Raw genomic sequence first — 15,362 nt, forward strand, 5'->3', positions numbered from 1 at the left:
ATATCTGTGTCTCTCTCTCTCTCTATATATATATATCTATATGTGTGTGTGTGTGTGTATACTTACATACATATACACACACACACACACACACACACACACATATAGATACACACACACACACACACACACACACACACACACACACACACACACACACACACACACACACACACACACACACATATATATATATATATATATACATATATACACATACATGTATATACATACATGTATATGTATATGTGTGTGTGTGTGTATAGGGTTATATGCAAAAACACAAAAAAGAAAAAAAAAGAAAAAAAAAAAAAGCTCATTGACGTCCATGTATTTTTTAGTTTTTAAAATGTTTTCTAATCTTTGTGTAATGCATTTCAGGGGCCCCCAACACCAAAAGTGGTTGTTTTTTTCCCCCACTCTTGAGGTACAATATATAACTGGATGACAAAGTTTGTTCAACATTCACTCTGGTAATTTATCAATAATACCAACTCTTAGCCTTGACTTGTAGTGGTTTCCCTAGAAGAAACTTTACTCTGAGTTAAACACATTAGCAAACCATTTTCATTCTTTTAGCCCACACACCATGAGAACTCTCCAACAGTCCACCTCCAACAGCAGCCCAGGGGAGCCGCTGTCATCACCAGTGTTCAGGCTCGTTTTTCCCAGCTGAATGCCAATAATTGCAAATGGCAAAATTAATTCAAGAATAAGACCCTGGATGGCACGTTACGTAATGTTGCTTGAGGGTTTTTTTTGTTGTTTTTTGTGTATTGACAAGGGCCTCCAGAGAGGCAGACATTGTGAGGAAAACGCTCATGGAGTCCAACAGAGGACGGTCAATTTAAGAGTAGAAATGCTATACTATAGCAAAATAGCATAAACAAAAATTTAATCATACTGCAGTCTTAACCCAGCATATCAACAGTAAACATGACAGAACAAACAGCATGAAATGAAAGTGAATTAAACATATAATGAGTCCTTTAAGCTATGCTATGTGCCAGTAAATCAAACTATTTGTACATTACACATTTGTTCTAGAGGCCTTGGTCCTATGTGCACCATTAAGTAAGATAACAATATATAAATTCTAGCAAAGAATTAGTGTTTTAAGGAAAGTGCATGTTATTTTAGATATTAAACTTTTCAGTTGAGCTAAAGGAAAGAAAAAGGCTTTAGTTTTCTAAACCCTGGCAATGTTGCAACAAACCTTACATAGAAAACAGAGATAAAGAGGAATTCCTTCATCCTAAAACCCTACTGCAGAATAGATGCAAGTTGGGGACTTCAATAACTTCTCTAAGTATTCAGTGGTAACCTTTGTAGAAGTCCCACTTGATGCTTTTACCCTTCATTGACCTGTTAGTACTGCTGACAATTCTTTATGTATAAAACAGAACCAAGTTTGTATAGAAAACTCATTCCTTGTGACTTCTGATGGCTGAGAAATGTTACTGAGAAATGTTAATTATTGTTACAGTTAATGTTAAATACTTTTATCAGGGATAGAGATCAGCAAGTGTGTAGTGCAATTTCTATGGCTTCATCTGTAGTGTCATATGGATGTTGTATATAGGAAGAGGTGATATACAGTATATACACACTTGGGAATTCTTGCCATAACTGCAGACTTCCAAAATGTTTGACTTGAAGCTTTGTAGCCATCACTTTCACAAAATCATCTGATTGGATATGTGATTACAAACAGATTTCTTTGTTGCCTCAGCCTTTTGCAAAAAGAAAACAAATGTAGGGATTGAGATTTGATGTGACATTCTGACTGTTGTTGCTTATTCACATAAATAGAAACAGTGCAAGGCAAAATCCAGTAGAGTCCCTAAATTGTGAAAAAAAAAAAATGTGGTTAAAATAATGCACATGAAAGTATAAAAAAAAAAACCTGCAACTAATTGCATCAAAAAAAAAAAAAAAACAAGCTATATATTAGACTCTTTATCTAGTCTAAACCTAGCTGATTGGTGATATATTAAGAATTTTAGAGTATTGAAGAAACATATATATTTCAGGAGTTGTGAGCCACTGAAGCCTGTGAACAAAAATGTTCACCTTCTGCTCTGCTTCTAAGTGGCTGTACTGTTTCCTTTCACAGTTCAGGGTTACAGTGGAGAGATTTTGTATTATGCTAAATAAGGCTGTTTGTTCAGAAGAACATTAGAAATTAGTTCTGATAAGAGTTTCATTTAGCGTTCCTGGTGCGAAGGCGCCTCTTGATGATCAGATGATCACTCTCTTTCTCCTCTGGCTCTCTGCTGATGATCTGAAAAGAGAGGGGAAGCATTTAGGATGAAGACTAAAAAGTATGGGTGTCTAAATCTGTGTATGTCAGATTGTTTGGAATATTGGTGCAAGAAATGGTTTCGTGAGTGTGTGAGTGAGAGAGAAAGTAAGATGAACATGACGTCTGCAAGTATAACTGTGAGTAGGGGTGGGAATGTGTACAAAAAATTCTAAACGTGTAACACATGCTGTATAATTGCGTGTACACATGTACATGTAAAATCTGCCATCCTCAACAATTGACACAGGCTGCATGTTGAGGGTGACCATTTCCACAATTACGTTGTTAATTGCTTCACTTCGCGGCTTGTCACATTTTCTGGATATGAAATCCTTCATGCTAGCTTGCTGTTGTCGTCCTCCACTCGCACCTGCACTGACGCCGGGCTCTGTCCCCAGGCTATTCAGGTGTTTCCAACACAGGTGGTTTACCCTTGAGCCTGTGCTGCTACCCTTAAAGGATAATTCAGCGTGACACAGTGCACACTTGACAGTGTTTCCGTTTCTTTCAAACAAACAGCCAAAACAGTGCTTCTATTTTTGGTGGATGCCATCACGCTCGTGAGTGAACTTGAAGTCACGTGATGAAAAAACGTTTACGCGGTTAGTGTTTTTTCTAAACGGTTATGATTGGCTAACTGTGTACATGCGTTCAAGTCCCACCCCTAACTGTGAGTGTGTATTGTATGACAACTGTGTGTGCAAATACACACACAGTAATTGAGTGTGTGTGTCTATATATCGCTCAGGCATTTTAGGTGTGTGTACCCCCTCCGCACAGGCATGCGCACGCACGCACGCACGCACGCACGCACGCACGCACACACACACACAAAGCCCTGTGTGTGTGTTAGACAGACCGGGTGTGATGGTATGTCCATGGGGGAGGAGATCTGCGGCCTGTAGAGTTTCCTCTTGCTTTTCTTAGCTGTCAGGCTGAGGGATGAGGATGAAGAGGAGGAGGCTTCTGCGTGTCCATCGCATCGACCACTCACCAAACTCATCATCTTCTTGGCTACAAACAATTTTTAACAGAATGAACATAATCAATAATGAAATCAAAAAGTTGGAAATGCAGAATGTGTGTACTTGGATAAATTTGCTCACTGATTACTAGGATTTGATACTGTTGAGCAATTAATTTGAACGGTAGAAAATAACTCCGAACAGGTGGAAAAAGAACGTTTGACGGGGCATAAACAGAGAAAGAGCTTCAACTCAGAACAACTCAGAGCTTAGACCCGGCAGAAAAATATGTTTTTACTTAAATATCAGTCAATATGAAAACCACTAATAATATGTTTAAGACGTGTGTGCTTTGGCACAGGCAACTGCCAGTGGGGTATGTGTGTGACAAAGTATTTATTTTACAAATTTTAATAATGTGATTTATCTTACATGAGAGGATGATTCCAATCATTTTGGAATCATCCTCTCAGGAACTACAAGTGTAGTGGAATACTTGGAAGAGAAATAGCTTTCTATCAATTTAAAAACTGAAAACATTTGAGCCTTGTGATTGCTTCTTTTACACAAGTCTTTCGAAGTGTTCGGACTGTTGTGACACCCTTTTTAACTGTCCCCAAGTCAAAATGGAATGTCCTAAATTTTAGATTCTGTCACAGAAACATCACTGTGAAGGCAAAATGTGAAATGCTGCACATATTTGACTGTATGATAACGCTGACATTTCAGCACAGGAACAACTGATGCTCACAATGAGAAGGGAACTGTTTTTTTCCAACTTGAAACCGCAAATGCATTTTTGTCACAGGTCTGAATTTTACAGGTAGGAAAATACATGGTATAGTGAATGCAGCATTAGCAATGTTTGCAGCAGAGTAAATGTGGCTATTATTGTCAGTGCTTGTTTGACTGTTCCTTTAAAACCTTGGCCCATTCATAGTGACCAGGTCTGGTTTTCTTCAGGGTCTTCAAGATCTATATTTTTTACACTTTTGGATAGTGATATTTTACCAGCAAAAGATCTCGTTAAAGATGGTAATGTCAACACTGTCATAGTATTCATTGACAATGAATTGAACTGAGAACAAAGGAGGTGAAGTGGGAGACTGGGGGAAAAGACTGAAGAGGGACAGAAACAGCTTAAAGGACAGGATGAGCGATGAAAAGAAAGGAATGGCGTGAGAGAGAGAGGGTGGAGGAGGAAGTCAGAGGACAGAGAAAGGGAGGAGAGATGGAGGAAAGCCAAGGCTAGAAAAAAGGATGAGTGAGAATGTAACAGTGATCAGGCAGGACAGAAAAGGAAAAATTAAGATGGGAAGAAGAGAGATGTAGAAAGAGAATGATAGAGGGACAGAGAAAGGAAGAGAAAGATTGGTGATTGATGGGTGAAAGCAATAAAGAAATTAGGGGTCGAGGGATATTAGAGAGAAAGGAATAGGGGTGGGAGGGGAGGTTGGATGGAGGCAGATGACCGTACCCCTGCATTGATACCCTGGGGTGACAATTAATTGACTGAGTGAATGTGCCGGTCCCTAAGGATAAAACACTGAGATGACTCCAGTTGATTCCAATATGTTCGCTGTCTTAACTTTCTCCTCCAAGCCATCATTAGTGTCCTAAACTCAGTGCCCTTGCCCGGTTACTTTGTCAAACCTGCATTATCCTTGCCCAAATGGCTCCTGCAGGAATTCTGTTGTGTGTCTTTGTGCATTTAGTGCAGTGTTCGACACCCAACATTCTGAATGTCAAATTAAAAACTCTAAACATTTGGGCCTTGTGATTGCTTCTTTCACTCAAGTCTTTCGAGATTTAACTGAATTTCCCTGTGGCATGAATAAAGTATCTTCTATTCAATTCTATTCTTTTTTATTCTATTCCATTCTATTCTATTCTATGTTTTCTGTTTGAACATGAGAATGCAGTGGGAGGTTATATTTTATGTGTGCAGGACATTGTGTGTGAGCACATCAGTTTTTGGTGTATTTGTATGTGTCAGTGTGTGTATTACTGGATATGTGCACGTCTGCACCCTTGGGAATGTCTTACATTTCCAATGTAATTTTCCACCAAAACAATATGAGCAATGCGTGTCCGTCCAAACTGTTCATCCTCTGATATGCACCTCCTTGTGCAAACATGCTTCATGACTGTGCACAAGAGGATTTTGCATCAAGTGATCATTGTACAAAGATTTGAGAGAAAGTATGTGTGTGTGAGAAATACTGTGCATGTTACTGGATTCTGGAAACTTGGATTATACAGCATGACAAGTGTGGGCTTTTGAAACTTTTGATAGCCTTTTGCTGTTCTAAAACCATAATAAAACCATAGTGAAGGACTATTTTGGAATACAAGTTACCACGACAGCTTGTGATTAAAACTGTCTTTGTCAGGGATTAAGAGCAGTACATGGAAAGTACATGATACAAATATTATGCATTATACATGAAACATTGCTCTAAGACTGTGCCTGAGTGTCATTTATTCTGGCAGCTACTGAAAAGCTCAACCCTTTTTTTCTCTCCAAACAATGCACTTTAAGGCACTTCCACATTGGCTTTACCTATCAGCAACAGTAGCTGCTGCCTCGTTACAAGTGAACGACTGTTTTGTAAAGAAAAGTTAAATGGACTCACAGACAGATCATTTATGACACAGTTTGCTAACCTGTCATCCTGCGAGGTCAGAGATTTTGGCAGTGGAGAGGAGTCAGAACAAAACTGAATTCCATTAACTTCAGCTGAGCACGATGTACTTGTCTGTGCTCTTTGCCATATTCACCTTCCCTGCTATTCATGCCAGTTAAGCAACAGCTGAACATGAGAATCGCTCTTTGCTCCAATAAAATCTTGTGTTATGAGGTGACTTCCTGTTGCTGGTTCATATTATGTTCTTCCTTCTCACAAAATGCACAAAATGCATTGCAGCTTGCATGAAAGGGCATGGATACCTTCCATGTCAGGTGTCTGAGTATGGTTACTTCCTGCCACTAGAGTTTGCATGGCATTACTTGCACTAAGCCAAATGAACCAAATCAAAGTAGTGAACACACTCCATACTAGGGATGGCGAAAATGGAAAATTTTCTTGGTCGACCACCGGGCCTCATTAATCGGTTTATTTCGGTTAACCGAGAATATTATTTAACTGTCTGTAAACCATAAAAGAATAACCGCAACAAATAGAAGCTAGCAGCGCTAGCACCAGCGCCATTGTCTTGCCCCGGACGCATACCACTACGTCCGCGCACATAAGATTGGCTCGTTTCTCCCGTAGATATCTATAATATCTATAATATAATTATAATATACTATAATAAAATTATTATCGATATCTATGGTTTCTGCGGTCTGTCTCTACCGAGCTGAGCTCTGTGCGTAATGACGTCATCGAAACCCGACATAGCGTTCCGTCGCCATGTTTACCGTATTAAACTGTATGTAAGCGCAAGAGCAACTTCTCCGCCTTCAGGAATAGTTGGAATTTCGATCGATAAAACCTTATGGTAGTTACGGTATTTACAATCTGACATGCGCATTTGTGTCGGCGACAAGTTCGGACTAGAGTGCCTGTAGAGAGAGAGTGGCGACAACTCCGTTCACTCCAACGGTTCCGTTTTTTCACAGCAATGGCGGCGTAAGGAGACTCTACAGGCACTCTAGTTCGGGCTTAAAGGGTTTTTAACCGACAAGATTATTCAGTTAAAGTTCAAACGGCCACCGGTTAGCATCCCTACTCCATACTTCAAATAAACCACTATTAACATGCTTGGAGTGAACATGCCCTCAAAATCCTTTCTATGCTGCCACAATTGAGTGTTCTAGTTGGGGTTAACTGCCTTCACACTAACCCTTGGTGCCAAGGAGTGTAGGGGAGCTCTGCAGGAAGTCTCCTATCTTCTGCAGCGTTCCTTCCTTCTTGCTGCGAGTGCTGCCATGGGAGTCATGGCCACCTGCAGGTGAGGAGCCCTGGACAAAGAAAAAAGGCAACAGTAATTAGTGTGTGAGTGTACACAAAACATATCAAATGCAAGAAATGTGACAGCGAAGGTTAAAGGATTATTCTGGCATTAATTTACAAACATAACAGATGATTCAAGTTATTTAATGTATAAACTTAAGACCTAAAAAAAAAGGTTTTGCTCTTTCTAGCCTATCAAAAGATCGAAAGAATTGTCTGTAACCAGCTGTCTAAAATAATTTTGTTACAATTTGCTGTAATAACATGTTGATTTGGTTTTATTATAACATTGAAAAGAAAATTGTCTGCGGCACTAATACAGGATAGATGCAGGAGGAATGTAAAATGTGCACTTCTACAATGGCTATCACTGCAACTTATGTTGCCGCACCCCAAAAACAAAAACAAAACAAAACAAACAAACAAACAAACAAACAAACAAACAAACAAACAAAAACTGATAATCCTGTGTGTAAATGTATATGACAACAGGGTTTTGGCTAATATTGGACTTCATTTAGATTATGACGCCAAAGCACTTTAAAATCAGTATTAGTGCAAGAAAAATTCTACTCCTAATTAATGCTGAATGAAAACACATTTCCTCACAAAATAGTTAATCATTTGTGTATGGTACAGTACACTCATACGCTATGTGCTCCTAATATCACTTTACCATGCTCAATTACTATCCTCAGTCAGAATACTCACACAATAGTGGAAGAATCTGATGGCTTGAAATGTTCACTGCCTTTGATAAATTAAAATCAATATCACTTTGAAGAAGCAGTGAAGTGCAGACAGGTGTTTTATCTATACCTTGCCATTTATGATGATGAATGTGTACATGAATGGTCATGTATTAATTTGTATACACATATATGTATGTCTTGTTGCCACTGTATTTTTTAATGTGCTTCCACATATATGTCTATATGCCCCTATGCTTGTGTGTTTGTGTATGTATCACCTCCTCCTGGTGTGGGGTCATCTTTGGTGTCAGCCTGCTCTTGGTGTTCCTTCTGTTCTCTGCCTCCATCTCATCCTAATAACACAGACACACACACACACACACAGACACACACAGACACACAGCAGGGAAGCACAAAAGCACACACAGAAACCTAGTGTTAAGACGCTGAGTGTGTACTGAGTCATATGTACCAGAGGATTAGTAAGATGCCAACAAGCAGAGAGGTTGGAGGGAGGCATGTAGCTAAAAACAACCACAGAGAGCTTTACAATGGCAGGAGAGTTTAGACAAGATGAGGACATGGAGATATTAACAAGGTACACATGGGGAAATAAAAACAAAACAAATTAGAAGCTCCAATTGATTGATTATTTACTGTCAAAACAGTTGGAAGAGTTGACAAGCTTAACTACCCCCAGTTAAATTATGATTTCTATGTCTCCAAAAAACACCATTAAGCTTCAATTTCCATTTCCAATAGATAACAGCCATTTTTGTCAAAGTAACATTCAGTGCTACGTGCACACTACACATAACCAACAATGTAAAATATGGCTATCAGTGGGAAAAGCAATAACTTTTTCTAAGGTCCTGGGAATTAACAATTTGGAGGGCTTCAGCAGGGCAGTGAAGGGCATTTTTGAGTCACTTTATCTGGGGCACCTTGCTGGCTCACGTGATAGTGTGTGCACCACATATCAGTCCTTACTGCCAAGGCCTGAGGGTGATTCTGAGTCAAGCCCACTGCTGCATGTCATCTCACCTCTGTACCCTGCCTTTCCTGTTTCTCTATACTGTCACTATCGGATAAGGCAGAAATGTCAAAACAAATAAAATAAATAAATAAATTATAAATAAATAAAATGCTTTATCTGTAATGCAAAAATAATATCAGTTTTCCTTCTGTATTTTTACCCCATTGGCAGATGAATAGAACCTTATAGAGTATGTAAAAATTCTGTAATGCAAAGCTTTAATCCATTACCCCAGTTCTTTGATTAATGAGTGAGATGTCTCACTATGGGAAGCAAGCCTCACTGCGACCCACAGAAGCTTAAGTTCTTTTTCATAATATTCCTTTAGATGTCTCACAATGTGATGTGGTAGCTCTCGTCCTGCCAGAAGAGGTTATTTAGTGTCCACCAACCTACAGGGGACAGACTCCTTGCTGCAGTGGGGACCCCAAAACTGTGTGTGTCATGCACAACGCCGAGACGTCTAAAATGTGAAAGCAGACAAATGTGAGAAACAAGGATCAACTCACCACAGCACAAATGTCCTCAACAGACACTCCCTGAACAAGCCCCAGGATGTGGCAAAGCCACGAGTCAAGTCTTGTAGACTCATGGAGAGAATGCCAAGAGTGTGCAAAGCAGTAATCAGAGCAACGGGTGGCTATTTTGAAGAAACTAGAATATAAAACATGTTTTCAGTTATTTCACCTTTTTTTGTTAAGTACATAACTCCACATGTGTTCATTCATAGTTTTGATTCCTTCAGTGAGAATCTACAATGTAAATAGTCATGAAAATAAAGAAAACACATTGAATGAGAAGGTGTGTCCAAACTTTTGGCCTGTACTGTAAATGTGCACAGCATGAAAAGGACATAACATGTGTGACTGCTGCTCTCCTGGGGAGGCTGCAAAAACCACAAGATCAATAGGAGAACACAAACCAACCACTCTAGGCACAAAGGTCAGGCTAGGCTTCAGTGTCATCCGTACATCACCAAGGGAAAACTGAGCACATGAAGGGTGAGCCAAGAGTGCATGGATATTGCTAACCCATTTTGCCAAAGCCAAAGCAAGTAACAACGTTCTCCAAAGACAGATTTTTCAAGCTCACTTCCTCCAGTGGTTCAAAAGGAAGGCCTCCCCTCCACACCAGCAGCAGAGGTCTGGAGAGCGGCAGAAGCCTGTGTATTCCCTTCATACAACGGCACACATGGCTTGCCGCTTTTCCCCCCAAATCCCACAGGGCAGGCAGAGACAGCTCCCAAATACACTTTGATCATGGAAAAAAGTTTCTGTCAATCAGGTCCTGTAAGAATGACAATATCACTCACCAATGAACACTGATAAGGACTGTGTCCCTCCTTGACATTGACGTGACATTCCTCAAACATTCTCCACTTACAGTCATACAGAGACCTAGCGGAACAGGCTCTTCTGAATATTGTAAATTGCCCCATGTGGGCTAAGCCCACAGTGCCAGATGCTTTGGGTGTGGGTCGAAAAGCATCCCTCCCCCCTGCAATAGCAGGTCCCTAGGCAGCAGGAGTTGCCAGGGCTGAGGATGCAGCTTCTGATGAATCTCCACTTACCAATGTATGGCAGGCCAGGAGAAGAGCTATCAGAATCACTGCTTAACCATGTTCTCTTACTCTGGAGAGAGGGCCAGGTGAGGGAATGCATAAAGCAGTTCGTGCAGCCAGGCATGCGCTAATGTGTCTGTGCCCAGAGGGGCACCAAGACTGCGCAGGGAGAAAAACATTACACACTTTGCGTAATGGTTTTAATGACCACATGCCAGCAACGGAAGGAAATGTTTCAGGGAGAGAAATACAGCCGAGAGCTCCAGGACATTTATGTGGACCACTGGAGACCGATGTTCCAATGGCCTCTCACTGACTGGCCTTCGTGTATCCTGTACACTAAGAAGCCAAACAGGTGTAGCTGTTGAACAGGGAACAGCCAGCTGCATCACCAGCGGCGTGAGAGGCGGTCAAACGCTCTCTTCCTCTTCTTAGCCTGGAGCTGTGGTTGTGGCTGGGGATTTTCTGGGCCAACCAGGTCCAGTCTCCTGCCTGGGAGACTGGGACAGGGTGGGCTGGGGTTTTGGCCGTATGGGAATTTTGAACTGCAGCACTTGGGAAGCAGCCTGTATAAAACTTTTGCAAAGCACAGGTGGAGGAGGAACTGGGGCCTTGTGAAGGAGGCAGAGTTGCAGTGCCTAGTCCTCCTTTTTCTTGGCCTTGTATCATTGCTGCATGGAGGCCAGCGCAGAATCGCAGATATCCTCCAGAACAGTAAGCATGTTAAGGATATCATCCTCCTCACTATCCAACAGGTTAGCTATGTTTAACCACCGAGCTTGTTCATGTAGGACCATGGTGCCCAGTACTTTTCCCGTGGTCTGGATCACACAGCATTGCACCCAGAGGCATAAATCAGTGATGACCAGTATTTCCTCCAGTGAAGCGGGATCCAGCATCCTCTCATATTCCTCACTCTTCGTGGTACATGGGGCCTCCAGGCTTTATAGCTCCAGGAGTGATGAAGATTTCGCTCTCCTATTCATCCTCTGACACAAGAATGTCAGATGAGTAATCTTCATTGTCCCCATAGTCCAGAAGTAGGATGTCTTCCTTGTAAGAGGAGATGGCAGCTATGTCAGCCTGGGAACACCAGCTGGTGCTGGCTGGTGGTATCTTCTCTACCAGACCACTTCTCTCCTCTGCAGCCTTACAGCATGGTCGCTGGTGGGGAACAAGGTTCAAGTCCGCTCAGTAAGCCAAGCGAAGACTCTTTAGGGCGAAGACTGTGCAGTATGGACAGAGCTGGGAACATTGATAGTCTGGGCATGTTTCAGCCCCAAGCAGCTCAAACAGACCTGGTGAGTGTCTTTGCTCGAGATGTGTTTCCATAGTGACAGAGACAGGGTTCATCACCGGTACCTCTGGTGTGAGGATTTTTCTGGGTTTTCATTCCTCGTAAGCTGGCATGAGGGCAGGAGTGGAGATGTCTGGCAGGTATGCTAACCGAAGATGAGAAATTAACTGGAACTCTCGAAGAGACTCGAGTAGCTGTGGTGGGCAGTTGAGAAAATATCCACACCGTGGGAATGCGAGGTAACAAAGTCAAATCTGGTGTGACCAGAGAAGCAAGAGTCCGAAGTTTGCTAGCACCTGGCAACAGAAGCTAGGTAAGATCTGTCTGTGGATAGTTAGTTAGCTAACCTAGACATGAGATATGCTTCATCATTTACTGTAGGTGGCACTAATCCACCTGGTTCAGACAGACACGTTCATCAGGTGATCAGGATTGACAAAATGAGATAAGTGCTTCTAAGGATCATAGCAAGGCTTGCTTCCCATAGTGAGACATCAAAACATTATGGATATTATGGAAAAAAAAAAAAAAAAAAAACTCAGAGTTGATTATTCCTGTTATACCACAACAATTATTTTTGATAAAACATTACATATCAGTGGTTTTCAGTTATGAACCGCAAGACAACTTGGATGTGGACAGACATGGATAGACTGGTCAGTGGTGGTGTATGTGTAGGGGTGGAGCGATTGTCAATAATGGGTCCAAACACATTAAGGACAAACAGGGATGCTAATTGCATTCAAAATGTTTTATAAAAGGGCCAGACTACATGATTTTCCAGGAAAATCTGGCAACAATTTGGCATGAGGCTGAGTCCTGGGTAGTCCAGGGCAGTTGAAGGTAGTCAGGCTTCAGAGTTGTGACTGTGATGTGTGTGTATGTGAGTGAAAGACTCAAATTTAATTTCAAATCCTTTCAATCCGATCCCGTTCAGCTAGGTCACAATTTAATCAGCCATGTCTGATTTTATTAGGCCCAATCTTTCAATTATTATTTAGTGTGTGCACATAAAAGGCTCAAATCGCGACAGGAACATTCAACGACCAATGAAAATTGTCAGTTGGCAGATGGAGGAGGAGAAACAGGACATTTGGAAGCGTCTATGGTCAAATAACCACATATCAGAGTCTGTGACTGTAGAGAGTGGGCTCTATGGCTTACTGCTGCTAAAAATAAAACAGTATGGTGTCAGTGTTTGATTTGGTGTTAAAATATCACAGGAAAATTCATTCTTGTAAGTGCAAGAAACTGCACTCATCTGTGCCCCGTCTTTAGATTTGATTACCTCAAAGACAGCAACTACATATGCCCAACAGAGACTAAGCCTGGGCCAGACTGGTGATCTTTACCTGTATGTAACGGCTGCTTCACACGTGGTGTCCACACAGACAGCAGTGCTGCTGTAGCACTCCTACTGATTCTGGTCGACATGTAAGTCTTAAGCCGCAACTGAGATGTGCTGCTCATGCGGGCTGTATAGCTGCCCTGATCTGTTAATATGGGCATTGAAATAAAGAGCACCAGGTTCTCTGGCACAGACAGATTTCTTTATGTGTCAAAATATGATTTGTCACTATCTCCTTCCGCCAACTTAAGTAAGACAAATTCCTGGTCTGGTGATGTAGCTGGCTGTTCCCTGGTCATTTTTTGTACACTTTAAAGTAAAAAAAATTCTGACTCAGAAAAATCCACTGGGGATAAGCATAACCGAGAACACGGTTCACTGGCCAAGTAGAGGAGTGGGCGTGGTGAGTACCATGACATGCTCCATGTTAAAACATGGCAGGGGTTAAAACATATGGAGTCATTGTTGAGTCACTGGCTGTCTATAAGAAAAATCTATGAAGGAAATCAAGGAGAGGAAAAAGTGGAGAGGTAGAGATCAGTAGAGAGAGAAAATGAGCTGAGAAAGTAAGAGTGGATACATGTTTGTGTGCATATGCAAAAAAAAAAAAAAAGATACCAAGAAAATGACAGTGAATGAATGATGAATGTGATGAATGACAGTGATAACACACTGGAATGTGTGGGGAATGAGATGAGAACAGTTAAAGAGTGTGTGAAGAAAGTAAATGAGAAATGAGAAGATAGTGAGAGAGATATAAATAGACAGTTTAACAAATGTTATTTTTGAGAATGGCTGATTTGAACATCACAGGCTTTCATTTTGTCTTGCCCTGTTTAGTTTTCAAAACTGCACACGTTTTCTGCCATTGTTTTAGTCTGTGCAAATATACACTATTCAGAGTTTCAGCTGAGCAGGAGAATGTTATTTATTGCAGGTAATTAAGTAGTAATTTGATTATTTGTAACGTAATGCAGGTAGTAGCGCAAATCACCTGGGAAAAAAAAAGAGTAAATAAGGCATAATTTCATTTTACAGCTACCTGTTATATATAGACTTGATCTTAAAACAAGCAACCTGAGCCACAATTGACTCCTGTTTAAGTGCTTATCAGCCTGCAAACAATACTGTTATCTGAGACAACTGAAACGACACAGGGGTCTTGCAAACTGATGAAATCTGCTGCTGTATCAGTGCTGGGAAACTAGATACACATAGGTCAAACCCATCAGATAAGGTGCTACTTTACCATGTAATTCACTGCTGACAGGTCACATGACTGAAACACAGGACTCAATTAAAGGTAGCAGTTTAACATCAAAAGTTAAGTTTGAGCCATTAGCATTATTAGTAGCCATTTCTACAAACAAACAATTGGCAGCAGCTACGCTTCATTTTAAATTGAATTATGGGACAAAACAGAGCTGAACAGAACTGTTACTGCTGTGCAGAAACAGGATTTCAACTGCAGTTCTGGGAAATGGTTAAATTTTGAGAAAAATAAGTACTAAAAGCTAGGGTTATGCCACTTCAAACGCATTTCAGTGATTAAAGAGATGGTCCACGACTGTCTTTTCCTGCATCAATATTAAGGCAATGATAAAAAATATCAGAACTAAGATGTTATAAAAAATAATCTCTAGAATATGCTCTGCTGTGCATTTAGAGATGTTTCTGGTGGTGGACAAGTGAAGTTAAAATCCTTAATTAAAAACCAGTTTGCCATCTCTTCTCCATGGATCTAACACCCCACATCTCCATTTTCATATGCCTGCTCACCAAAACTTTGCTCTGCATTCCATAAGAGTAATTATCATCTATCAGTGATCTCAATTGAACGATATGGAAATAGAAATCATCGCCCAACCCGGCTAAACACCACAGGCCCAGGAGAGCGACTAATATTTGTGCATTTATGTACATGATGTTTACAATAATATGGTTATTAATTTATTCAGTATTCAACAAGACACATATGCGCATGTTGTGTTATGTTTTAAAACATTACGTTTGTATGTAACATTATGTTACATGAGAGTACAACAATTATTAGTAATTTATTTAAGTTATGTATTTAAGTTATCTAAATTCTAACAGCCAAATTCAAGTGTCATCTCTGTCAGCTAGCCAGCTAACCATCCACTGAACCGAACTGCCGAAAATTCATAATGATAATGTTTTTATTCTTGGTTTAATTTT

At 40.7% G+C, this 15,362-nt stretch overlaps 1 protein-coding gene across 1 annotated transcript in view; it reads right to left on the reverse strand.

Moving 5' to 3' along the window:
• Positions 1-265: 265 nt before the first annotated feature.
• kif20ba (kinesin family member 20Ba) overlaps positions 266-15,362 on the reverse strand; it is a 91,030-nt gene continuing 75,933 nt past the window's right edge. Inside the window, exons 35-38 of the mRNA XM_030071056.1 lie at positions 8,200-8,274; positions 7,120-7,237; positions 3,165-3,319; positions 266-2,284 (exon numbers count right to left, since the gene is read on the reverse strand). Of these exons, the coding sequence (XP_029926916.1) occupies positions 2,204-2,284; positions 3,165-3,319; positions 7,120-7,237; positions 8,200-8,274 (429 nt within the window). The 3' untranslated portion in view covers positions 266-2,203. The remainder of the gene's footprint in view (positions 2,285-3,164; positions 3,320-7,119; positions 7,238-8,199; positions 8,275-15,362) is intronic.

This window comes from Myripristis murdjan, chromosome 15 (genome assembly GCF_902150065.1).
Source record: "Myripristis murdjan chromosome 15, fMyrMur1.1, whole genome shotgun sequence".
Taxonomy (NCBI): Eukaryota; Metazoa; Chordata; class Actinopteri; order Holocentriformes; family Holocentridae; genus Myripristis; species Myripristis murdjan.